At 34.2% G+C, this 12,882-nt stretch overlaps 1 protein-coding gene across 5 annotated transcripts in view; it reads left to right on the top strand.

Moving 5' to 3' along the window:
* The window catches only part of LOC112661321 (zona pellucida binding protein), an 87,541-nt gene that overhangs the window by 63,029 nt on the left and 11,630 nt on the right, over positions 1 to 12,882 (top strand). The window contains exons 9-10 of one of the 5 annotated variants that reach the window (XR_004806678.2): positions 3,703 to 3,770; positions 9,182 to 9,296. The exons of 2 other annotated variants lie outside the window; for them this stretch is intronic. Coding sequence is in view for 1 of the 3 variants with exons in the window: in XM_035701518.2 (XP_035557411.1) it covers positions 3,703 to 3,770 (68 nt within the window). In the remaining 2 variants the exon portion in view is untranslated. The remainder of the gene's footprint in view (positions 1 to 3,702; positions 3,771 to 9,181; positions 9,297 to 12,882) is intronic. 2 more of the 5 variants (XR_004806679.2, XM_035701518.2) reach the window with 2 other exon arrangements.

Raw genomic sequence — 12,882 nt, 5'->3', positions numbered from 1 at the left:
TTTTTTGTTTTCTGTGAATCTTTGTTGTCATTTACCAAGATAAAATAGTTAAAATTCTCAAATACTGATTTTTAAAAATAATTTCTGACATTAATAAAACTACTCCAGATTTTTATTTGTGTGATTTTTTTCTAGACTTTTCACTTCATTTTGAGTTTTTTGTTTGTTTTTGTTTTTTTGTTTGTTTTTTAGAGAGAGAAAGAGAGAATGAGCAGGGGGACAGGCAGAGGATGAGAGAATCTCAAGCAGATATGGAGATGGAGCCCAGCTCAGAGCTTGATCTCATGACCCTGAGACGATAACCTGAGCCAAAACCAAGAGTCAGACGCTTACCTGACTGAGCCACCCAGGGGCCCTAACCTTTTCATTGAAGTAATTAATGTGTGTCTCTTCTATAAGGAATTATAACTAAGTCTTCAAGTTTTAATCCTTTTTCGACAGTGTCTTTTAATCCATTTAATCTATGGTTGGATTTAAGTATACTGTAATATGCTGTATTATTCACTTAAGTATAGTGTTTTTATCAGTTTCAAAGGTATTAAGAGGTGAGATGTAGACAGTATCCTTTTGAGGGACATAATTGAACACACTACAATCTGCCTTTTAGCCCTCAAATATTTCTGACTATACCACTTTGAGATACATTCCCCCTGTCCCAACATCCTCTAAAATTTCATACGATTACATCAACTGTATGTCTAAAATCTCATCTAAATATTAGTTCAAAAATTCCAAATTATCATTATATAAGTCACCCAAATTATGTATGGTTGTAACTCCAGGCATAATTAATTCATCTTGGGGTAACATTTCTCTCTTCTGTGGACATTTGAACTTAGAAAAAAAATTATATACTTCCAAAATAAAATGGTGGGATAGGCATAAGGTAGACATTACTATTTTGAAAAGGGAGAAACTGGCAGAAAGGGGTCAACAAGTTTGAAACTCAGGAGGGAAAATTCTATTAAATTTCAGGGCTTTGGAATAGACCTGTGTAGCTCCGTCCTCTTCCCATGGGACTCACAGAGGTGCTAACTCCGTGGAGTCTCCATTGTCCCAGATTCCAGGCCTGTGGCTTTGCTGGGTCAGCCTCTGGGCAGGGGACACATTCATGTCAGTCATTCTTTTTTATTGAAGGGTAGCATGTGTTTGAAGATAATAATGCCAGCCATTTCCTGCTTGTTGTAAACATTTGGAAATCTAACAGACCTCTTTAATTTTATCTTGTCTGTATCCCCTTTAGTCCAAGTTAGCCATGTTTCTGCTGTGAAACATTCTCAAAAACTGGCAGATCTTCTGTGTATGTCCTGGGTATTCACACCATTCATCAAGACAGACAGGTTTTGTGGAGACCCAGATCTTTCCAGAATAGCTATGTATCGATTCCAGATTTCTTCTAGGATAGTTGAGTGGATCTATGAGTCACAGACCTAATTTCAGTGGCAAAAGTTTATCTAGCCATACCATCATTCTCTCCAGAGCTTGCTTTTCAGCAAGTGAATTCCCCAGTTTTAGCATCTTTTGCAAGGTGGATAGGCCAAGAACCTTTCAAATCTTCAGGTGCTGACTCTATTTTGCTTCTCAGTACAATCTTCAATTGATCTCTTTTCTCCTGCATTTTACTGTAAATAACAAGGCAAAACCATAGTACACCTTTTATTTTGTTTTGTTAGGCAATATTTTTTTTGTCTTCTGTTTTTTGCTAAAAATGCAATTTTTTGAATACAGAAGGCTATTCAGGTTATCTTTTGGGGGGCAGCATTTTGATAATTTGTATCCTTTAATACCCTAGTATTCCTTTAGTGGCACCTCACGGATTTTCACATGTTGTGTTTTCATCTTTATTTATGTCAAAATGTTCATTTCTCTTTTGATTCTCCTTCCAGCAATCAGTTACTTAGAAGTGTATTTAATTTCTAAATGTTATGGGAATTTCCAGAAGTCTTTCTTCTATTGAATCCTAATTTAATTCAGTTGTTGTTAGAGAGCATACTTTACATGATTTGAATACTTTTTAGGTTTATTGACATGTTTTATGGCCCAGCAAATGGTATATTTTGGTAAATGAACCATTTATACTTCAGAAGAATATGTATTTTTCTTTCATTGGGTAGAATGTTCTCTAAATATCAAATAGGTCAGTTTGGTTGTTGATGTTATTTGAATTTCCTATATCCTTTTTTTTTTTAAAGATTTCATTTATTTATTTTATTTATTTATGAGAGAGACAGAGTAGAGTGAGAAAGAGAGAGGCAGAGACACAGGCAGAGGGAGGAGCAGGGTCCATGCAGGGAGCCCGATGTGGGACTTGATCCCGGGTCTCAGGATCATGCCCTGGGCTGAAGGTGGTGCTAAACCGCTGAGCCACTCAGGCTGCCCGAATTTCCTATATCCTTATTCATTTTCTGTCTATTAGTTATTTAGAGAGAGGTATTTACCTGTCTTAGTAAATGGATTGTCTATTTCTCTTTATAGTTCTATCAATGTTTTTTTCATTTCTTTTGAAAGTTCTGCTCTTTGGTACATAAATGGGTAAGGTATTATAGCCTTCTGTTTGTATTAATATTCTTATCACCATAAAGTAATTCCTTATAATGCTCTTTCCCCTGTAGTAGTTTGTCTAATGTTAACATTGCCAAATAAGTATTAAAGATTTCTTTTTATTAGTGTTGACATGGTTTATCAGTTTAGGGTTTCACCAGAGAAATAGAATCTGTGTGTGTGTGTGTGTGTGTGTGTGTGTGTGTGTGTATATACACACACACACACACATATACATGTATATATGTATACACACACATACACACACACATATATATATATATATATATATATATAGAGAGAGAGAGAGAGAGAGAGAGAGAGAGGGAGAAATCAAGAATTGGACGCTTAAGCAATGAGCCACCCAGGTGGCCCAACATCCATTTTAGTTTTACATGTATCACAAATCTCACACCACATTGTTAACTATTTTTATTAGCTGATTATCTTTTATGAGGATGTAAACAATAAGAAAATCTCATGTATTTGTATTTACCCATATAATTACCATTTCCAGTGCTGTTCCTTCTTCACATAGACCCACGTCCATCTGCAGTTGATTTCCAATGGCCTGAAGGACTTTATTTATTTATCCTGGGGTGACTCTGCTGTTGAAAACACTTCATCTTCTTAAATATTTCATTTTCTTCATTTGAGCTATTTTGTTTACTGGATATAGAAATCTAGGTTGACCGTTTTTCTGTTCTTTATACATTTTCCTAGTGTTGCCGTGTCTTGTAATTTGAATTGTTTCCAGTGGGAAGTGTGCTGTCATCTCAGTGTTGTCAATGATGTCTTTCTGAGCATCCTTTGAAGAGTTTCTCTTTGTCCCTGCTTGTATGAATGTGCATATGTTGGCCCTTGGTTCAGTTTCTTCATGATTCTTGTGCTGGGAGTCTGGCTCTGAGTGTGTTCGATCTGTGGATACCCAGTGCTCTTCAAATTGACATTTTTGGCATGGAAAATTATTTTGCTTTATTTATTGAAATAGTTTTTAAGTACCCCTTCTCCTTTAGAGACTCCTTTAGAGACCCTTGTCCTTTAGACCTTGACTGACATTTTCTCATGGCTTTTATTGATTTCTTCATAAAGTTTTCTGTGTGTTTTATACTGGAGTTCCAATTGTTGCCTCTTCACACTTCCTTGTCTTTTCTTTGGCAGCGTCATATTGGCTACTAAGCCTGTCCTGTGTACATTTTCATCTCACACATCTCGGTTTTGACCTGCAGGTAATCTAAACACTTTTTATATCTTCCATGTATTAAGTCTTGAACTTACTGGAATATTGCTATATAATTGTTTTAATGTTCTTTTCTCCTAGTTCTCACATGTTTGTTCATAGGTCATGGCAATTTATTTTTCTTTTTATTATTTTTATTTATTTTATTATTTCTATTTATTCTTTTTATTATGAGTCATATTTTCTTGCCTGTCATACAGTTAATTTTTCACTGAATGCCAGACATTATGCATATTTTTTGTTGTTGATTATTTTTGTATTTCTGTATTTTTATGTTAGTTTTGTTCTGCCATAGAGAAGTTGTTTTGACCATTTCTGATCTTGCTTTTAAGGTTTATTAGGCTGAACCAGAGTTCAGTCTAGGCTAGTTATTCCCTGTATTGCAACAGTTTCTGTTGACTAAGGCCATGTGCCTATCATTCATGAGGGTTTCCATACTGACTCATGGTAATACTGTGCACTGAAACCAGCGCTGCATGAGCACTGGGTACTATTAGAGTGTGGTGATGGAATCTAAAAGCTCATGTCCTAAGAAAACAGTGGAAAGCTGTGTGTTTTAGGACTAGCCTCAGAAGTCACCTTGTGTCACTTTTGCCATACAGAGGTCTAATCAGGTTCAGAGGGAGGTGACACAGTCTCTGGTGCTCAACAAGGTCACAATTTAAGAATGTATAGGATGGGATATATTGTGTTTGCCATCTTTGGAAAAGTCCTATATATATCCATTTACATTTTAGAATCAGCTGGTCAATTTCCATTTTCAGTAAGTGTGATAGAATTACGATTTGGAGAGAATGTGGCTTTGTATTCATGAGCTATTTTATTTTTTTCATCATTATTATGGTATTATTGACAAATTGTATAAGATGTACAACCTGATGTTTTAATAATGTGTACATTGTGAAATCATCACCACAATCAAGCTAATTAACATATCCATCAGCCTCCCATTATCTCTCATAGGTACCACTTTGTGTGTGTGTGTGTGTGTGTGTGTGTGTGTGTGTGTGTGGTGGAATCACTTACTATCCCTTCAGTAAATTTCAAGTATGCAATTCAATATTATTAATTATAGTTACATTGCTATATTTTGATCTCTAGAAATTAGTTCATCCTACATAACTGATGCTATTAATATCTCCTCATTTCGCCTACCAGCCCCTCACAACCACCATTCTCCTCTCTGCTCCTTTGAGTTGGACTATTTTAGATTCTGCATGCAAGTGAAATCATGCAGTATTTGTCTTGCTATATCTGCTTTATTTCAGTTAGCTTAATGTCTTCTACGTTCATCCACATTGACATGAAGAGCAGAATTTCCTTCTTTTTTTTAAAGGCTGGGCAATATTCCATTGTATATATAAATCACATTTTCTTTATTCTTTTATTCATGGATGGGCATTTAGGTTGTTTCCATATTTTGACAAAATATTTGCAAACCATGTATTTGCTAAGGGGTTAATACCCAAAATATATAAGGAACTCCTACAATTCAATAGCATAAAAACAAGTAACCCAATTAAAAAACAGGCACATGACCTGAATAGACATGCAAATGGCCAACAGGTATATGGAAAGGTATTCAAAATCACCAGGGAAATGAAAATCAAAACCACAATGAGATATGTTATTACCAGTAAGACAAAAAATAGTCACAAATATTGGTGAAGATGTGGAAAAAAGAAACTCTTGTGCACCATCGGCAGGAATGTAAATTGCTATAGCTATTATGGAAACCAGTGTAGAGGTATCTTGGTTCCTTTAGGGCTTCTTAAATTTCTCATCAATATTTTGTCATTTTCAGTGAGAATGCCTTACACATTTTTTACTCTATGTTAAGTTGGACTTTTTAATTTAATTTTCAATTGCTGATTGTTAAAAAATGGAAATTTATTTTGTATATAGGATTTATTTCCTATGACCTACTAAACTTAGTTATAGCAGATAATTTGTAGACCTCTATGATTTGCTATGTAAACAATCATACAGTTTAGCAAATAAAGCATTACTTATTCCTGTCAATCTTTGTGCCCCCTATTTCTTCTTTTCCTCTTGCAGGGGCCTTGAATAAATATTTAATTTAAATTATGAGAAAGAATATGCTTTTCTTGTTTCTAATCTTAGGAAGAAGACATGCAGTATTTCACCTTGAAGTATGATACTAGCTGTAGGGTTTGTCCTTTATCAGATTAAGAAATTCCTATTTATTCTTAGTTTATGAGTTATTATAGATGAGAATTGGATTTTGTCAGCTGCTTTTCTGCATTTATTAAAATAAAAGCATGAACTATATTTAATCTTTAAAAATATTTATTGAACTTTACATTCCTTGGACAAACTCCACTTCATCATTACATATTGTTAGATATAACATACTAATATTTTAAGGAATTGTATTTATATTACGCATTTTATTATAATTTATTTCTCGGTTTTAGTAATCAAGGATATTCTGGCCATTAAAAACAAGTTGGCAGTGTTCTTTCTCTGTATTCTGAAAAGTTTTATATATGTATGTATGTATAGTACATATATATATTACATGTGTTTGTGTATATGCGATATATATGTTCATATATATATGTAATAATAATTTTTTTCCTTAAGTATTTTATAGAATTCACCCAATGAAACCATTTGCATTAGGAACTTTATTTGTGGACAAATACATATGGCGGTTTTTCAGAGAGCATGTGCAAGTGATGGGGAGGGGCACAGGGAGAGGCAACGAGAGACTCTTAAGCAGGCTTCACGCCCAGCGTGGAGAGAGATTTGGGGCCCAATCTCAGGACTCTGAGATCATGATCTGAGTCCAAATCAAGAGTTAAGATGCTTAACCAACTGAGCCAGCTAGGCGCTTTGGGAAAATATTTTTTTTTTTTTTGGGGGAAAATATTTTTTAATCAACTTCATTAAGATGTCTGATAAGTGCACACATTTTAATTTTAAGGTAAACATTTTAATTTCACAGTTTAGTGAGTTCTGATGTATATATTCATTGATTTAACTGATATGACTATGAACATACAGAAATTTCTGTTCCCCAAATTATTCCCTTATGCCATTTCCTATCACTTACAACTACTTATTAAATGTAACTATCCATTCAACTCTTCAAAGGCATTTGGGTTGTTTCCAGTTTTGGCTATTGTGAACAAAGCTTGTATGAACATTTCTGTATGAGTTTTTGTGTGGAGCTATATTTTTGTTTCTCTTGGATAATACATGAGAGTTAAGGTGTAGGGTAATATGGTAAGGTATGTTTAACCTGTTAAGAAACTCCCAAAGTTTATTGAGTATTGATTGAAAGATTTTCATACCCACCAGCAAAATATGAGATTTCTACTTGTTTCACGTTCTTGCAGTCTTAGTATTGTCCACTTTTTAAATTTTAGCCATCTCAGAGTGTAGTACTATCTCATTTATAGTATAATTTACAGTTACCATACAATTGATGGTACCAAGTATCTTCTAATGTTCTCTTTGAGCACTTACACATATTCTTTTGTGAATTGTTCAAACATTTTCTTCTACTCCTTTATCAGGTCATTTTTCTTCTCAACGTTCACTTATAAAGGTTCATATATGCTGGAAATAAAGCGTGTATTCTTTTGACTTTCTGTATGGTATCTTTCAAATAACAGAAATTTTAATTTTGACAAAACTAAATTTCTCAATTTTTTTCTGAATGGCTCACAGATACTGTGTTCATCCAATAAATTTCTGCTTATCCCAAATTTATGAAAAATTTTTCCTGTTTTCTTCTAAAAATATCGACCTTGTCTAATGTGGTCTTACTAGACACAGTTATTGCACTGAGAATTTATTTTTTATTTTTAGGATTTTTTTCTTACCTAATAATGTCACATAAGAATAAACGCAGTATGACATTTTTGTTTAAAGTTTCTATCCCCTTTGTTTTTATTGCCACATTAATCTTGACTGTCACATTCTGAAAAGGGCTGAGAAGTGGTGAGAGTTGGCATCTTTTTCCTCTTCCCCTTGTCATGATCCACAGGCTTTCCCAGTTAGATGTGATACTAGTTGGAGGCTTTTCAGAGGTTCCATTGATTGATGAAGGAAATTTTCTTCCAGACCCTATTTATTTTTATTTGTGATTATGAATGAAGTTGAATATTGTCATGTTTTTTATACACTATTGAAATAATCATATATTTTTTATCTGTTATCACATTTATGATGCATTGATGGATGCACAGATGTTGAACTGACATTGTATAAGCTGACATAATGTAAACTACAAGTGATCATCATTTATAATTTCTATATATCACTAGGTTTTATATGCTAACAGTTACGGATTTTTGTATCTATATTCTTGAGGGACTTTGGTCTATAGTTTTGTAAATATTTATAAAATTTTAGTATTAGGGCACTGCTGTTTAAAAAATGAATTGCAATCATTCCTTCTTCTTGCTTTTTCTAAATAGTTTGTGTAAAATTTATATAATTGTCTCCTCAAGTGCTTAAGTCTTCATTGAAGCTATCTGTACCTGGAGGTTTATTTTTGTTTGGTTTTGCTTTTGGTGTGAAGGTGTGTGTGTGGCAGAGAATTATTATGGCTGTTTGGAAATAAATCCCTTTTTTATAATGGTATATTTCAAACATATAGAAATATAGAAAATGATATTGTAAACAAGTATCCACACATATCATTCCAGCAAGCAAACAAGTATGTCATCTGTTCAAAAAAAAATTTATATTGTCACTTCATATTCTAAGATTTAAGGCAATTTAAATACAAAATAGCTGAAGCCTCCTATTAACCAGGCCTCTACAGTCCATTGTCTTTTCTTTCTGCGCAGATAGATCTGTTGTCAGAATTTGGTATTTTTTATCCCAATTCAGGATATTTTACTTTTAACTTTTTTTTATTTCAGTAGTCAATAATGACAGTATTGTTTTGCATGGTAATGACTAAATACACATTGTCTTACCTTAACTTCTATAACTTGCTTTGTTTGGGGCTCAACTTTGATTTACAATTAACTTCTCATTTTGAAATTATACAGTTTATTGACTTGGACATGCATATATCCATGAAACTATCACTACAATCAAGAAAAGGATCTTTGCATGGTGAATTTTGCTTATGCCCTTTTGTAATTGATACTACTTTCACATTCATTCCCGAACAGATACTGATGGGCTTTGTGTCACTATGTATTAGCATGCGTCTTTATAACTCTCCGTAAGTGGAGTCATGCAGTATATAATGTTTGACTACTTTCACTCAGCATAATGATTTTGAGATTCACCAGTATTATTGTACGTATTCATAGTTTGTTCTTTATTGCTGAGTATGGATATACCGTTGTATGGATATACCGCATTTTGTTTATCCATTCACCTGATGATGGACATTTGGGTTGTTTCCAGTTTTAGGCCATTACAAATAAAGCTGCTATGAACATTCCTGTACAAGTCTTTGTGTGGACATATGTTTTCAGTTCTCCTGGGAAAATACCTATGACTGCGATTGCTGGGTCATACGGTAAGTGTATGTTTAACTTTATAAAAAAAAAAAAAGCCAAATTATTTTCTTAAGGCTCTACAATTTCATGTTCTGCCAGCAAAGTTGGGAAGTTCGAGTTATTCTAAATCCTTTCCAAAGCACAGTATGGTCACTCTTTTTCATTTTAGCAATTCCATTTGTGTGTGTTTGTGTGTGTGTAGTGGTATCTCATTGTGGTTTTAATTATCAGTTTCCTTTTAAAAAGATATTTTCAAGCTCCTATTGGATATTGGTATTTGATTTGCCCAGTATCTATTCAAAGATCTTTCCCATTTTTTAAGTGGATTCTTTGTCTTACTGAGTTGTAAGAGTTCTTAATATAGTATAGACGAAAGTCACTTTCTAATATACGGGCTTTCCCCACTATCTTAAGTTTCACTTTATGCCACTTTGCTTTGATGAAAGACCTGCCTTAGAACTGGTTTTCGGTAACTGAAGAACATCCAAGAGGATTTCCACTTCTGTGAAGTGGTAGGTGCTTCTTTGCTTTATACCATTTCATCCTCCAAATGTTTCAGTGGCACATTCTGCTTTCAGATAGTGAGGGGGACCTGTATTTGCCATGAATGTATTCTCCTAGACTGTAGCCTGCTTTTTTTGTTCTCAGAGAAAAATCTTGAAGTCCGACTTACTAATATTTTTGTTCAGTGGTTTACGTGTTTTTGTGTTCTAAGCTCACAAAGATTTTCTCTTGTGCTTTCCATTTAGTACTTTCAGGTTATACATTTAGGTCTGTGGTCCATTTTGAGTTAATGTCCATTTGGTATAAGTAATGTTTGGTGATTTTTTAAAATATTTATTATTATTATTATTTTTTTTAATTTATACCATGCAGATATCCTGTTCTGGTGATCAAGCACTATTTGTTGAAAATTTTTCTTTCTCCATTAAAATTTCTTGGTACCTCTGTCAAAATTCAACTGATATCTTTGTGTAGGCTTAATTTTGCTCCATCCATCCACATGTCTATTATTTCACCAATACCAAAGTGTCAATTGTTGGAACTTCATAGTAACTGTTACACTACATTTTAAAGATTGCTTTGGTCATTCTACTTTTTAAATTATTATATATAGTTTAGAATTAGCATGCCAATTTCTGCAAACAAGCTTGCTGCAATTTGAATAGATTGTATTGATTCTAGAGACAAAATTGAAAATAATTATCATCCCAAACACGTTTAGTCTTCTGAACAGGAAACATGGTTAACCTCCATGTCAATTATTTTAAATTTGTCTCAAGGATGTTTTGTTGTTTGCAGATTTTTTTCTTGGATTTATTCGTAAAGATGTTGTGCTCTCTTTTTTGCTCTTGTTCTCAATGATTTGTTTGGAATGTAAATGGAATTGTTTTTAGTGATTTAAATTTCTAGTTAGCATATAAGAGTGCAGTTGATTTTTTTCAAGAGTATATTAAATCATTTATTGATTATCCATGATATTGTATGATACACAGGCTTTATTCCCATTTATTATTTTGATACCATAATTCAGTTTAGATCAATCATGTAAGATATGCCAACAATCATATTAATAACCAAATAAGCTCTGTGACTTTGTTTGGGTGATCTTTTTAATGGTGAACTCCAGGTCACAACAGTAACTGTCAGTTCAACTATGTTAAAGTTTCTGGAGACAATGGCTCAAGAAGGTTATAAATACATTTTGGTTTCTTTTTCTTTTTTTTTTTTTTTAAAGATTTTATTTATTCATGAGAGACACAGGCAGAGGGAAAAGCCGGCTCCATGTGGGGAGCCCAACGAGGGACTCAATCCCAGGTCTCCATGATCATGCCCTGGGCTGAAGGTGGCGCTAAACCGCTGAGCCACCCAGGCTGTCCCATAAATACATCTTGAATGGAACCTGGAATCACCTTGAAGTCATTCTAACTTCATATTGTTGGGGTAGTTTACCAGAGTGGCTTCAGAGTAGACTAATTTTATGCTACATTTTTAAAAAGACACATTCATTCAGCATCATGATCAAACTATTACATTTAGCAATCGATACCACCAGTGCAAAAAAAGAAAAATCTACAATAAAAACCTTTGTTGGAATGCTTTACACTTTCCATAGAAGAGAAAGTAAAATAACCTGTTATACAATTATCTGAAAATAAAGCCCTCAAGTTTTTGTCCATGCATGTGAGTATTGTCTAAAACATGTCTTGTAGCAGCTAGGCCCTGCCACCACTGTGCTTGGCTGAGTTTACAAATCTTTTGTAACCTGTAGCTTCCCTATCGTTTCTCTGGCTCTCCTATCCTGCTCAGCTTTGTTTCCTGACATTAGTTAAAATCTTCTGCCGCTGTCATAGCTAACTGTTTCTGATAAAACCACCACAGCCACCTTGGCTTTATGGTTTGGCAAAACATTGGCCTCTACCACCTTACGGGCTTGGAGCTTCTGTCTCCAAAATTTCCCTCGTTTCTTGGATCAAAATTAGAAGATTGATTGTTGTAATTGACAAAATCATTTGTAGCTTTCCTCGCCTGCAGAATAGCTTCCATGATTACCATGTCCATGATAGCCATCCCCATTGCTTCCGTATCCACCAACCACCACCTCCACTGCCAACAAAGCCGCTTTGCTTCCTGAAGTTCCTCCATGATCATCACCAAAGTTTCCAGAACCATGTTGACCTCTTTGGCTGGATGTAACACTAGCCATTTCTTACTTCACAGTAAGTGACTGTGGCCAGTCACAGTATGATATTTCTGAATGATCTTATCTGTGGAATCCTGGTCATCAAATATTACAAAAGCAAAGCCTCTATTCTGGCCACCATCTCAGTCAATCGTGATTGCAATCACTTCAGTTTTCCCATACTTCTCAAAATAATCTCTTAGGTGATGTTATTTTGTGTCTTCTTTAATGTCACCAACAAAACTGATTTTCACAGTTAAGTAGGCACCATATCTTTGAGAGTGTTTTCTTGAGACAACCCTCTTTGGTCCCACAACTCTTCCATCTGCTTTCTGTGGCCCTGCATTCATGGCTGCATCCACCTCTGCAGTGGCTTATGTGACAGACAAAACCTCTGGAGTGTTTGGTCTGTGGATCTCTTATCATTACACAGTCTGGGAACATTCCCCAGTTCTCACAATGGCCTCTGAGACTCATTGTCTGTTTCAAAGATCCAGCTCTGATGAACAGCTTCCACAGCTGCTTGATGCCTTCAGGAGACTCTGACTTAGACATCACAGCAGTGGGAGAGGAGACCTTAATGATGCTTACTCAGTGACAACCACAGGCAGAAATCAAGTGCAGTTGATTTGTAGATACTGACCTGGATCATGTGACTCTATTTAATTAACTGATTAGATCTTGAAATTATTTGTAAAAAAAAAAAAAAAAGGAAATTATTTGTATACTCTGTTTTTCTTATAGGAATAAATATATTATCTATAAATAACACCAGTTTTACTTCTTTGTCTTATACTTTTTATTTCTTTTACTTGTTTTATTGCAATTACTAGGTATTCCACTACAGTGTTGAATAGAAATAAAAACCTATTCTTGCCCTGTTCCCAGTCATAGAGATAAATTTTATTTTTATTTATTTATTT

This window comes from Canis lupus, chromosome 18, assembly GCF_003254725.2.
Source record: "Canis lupus dingo isolate Sandy chromosome 18, ASM325472v2, whole genome shotgun sequence".
NCBI lineage: Eukaryota > Metazoa > Chordata > Mammalia > Carnivora > Canidae > Canis > Canis lupus.
Note: the sequence above shows the minus strand (reverse complement) of the source record. Positions and strands in the feature narration are given on the sequence as shown.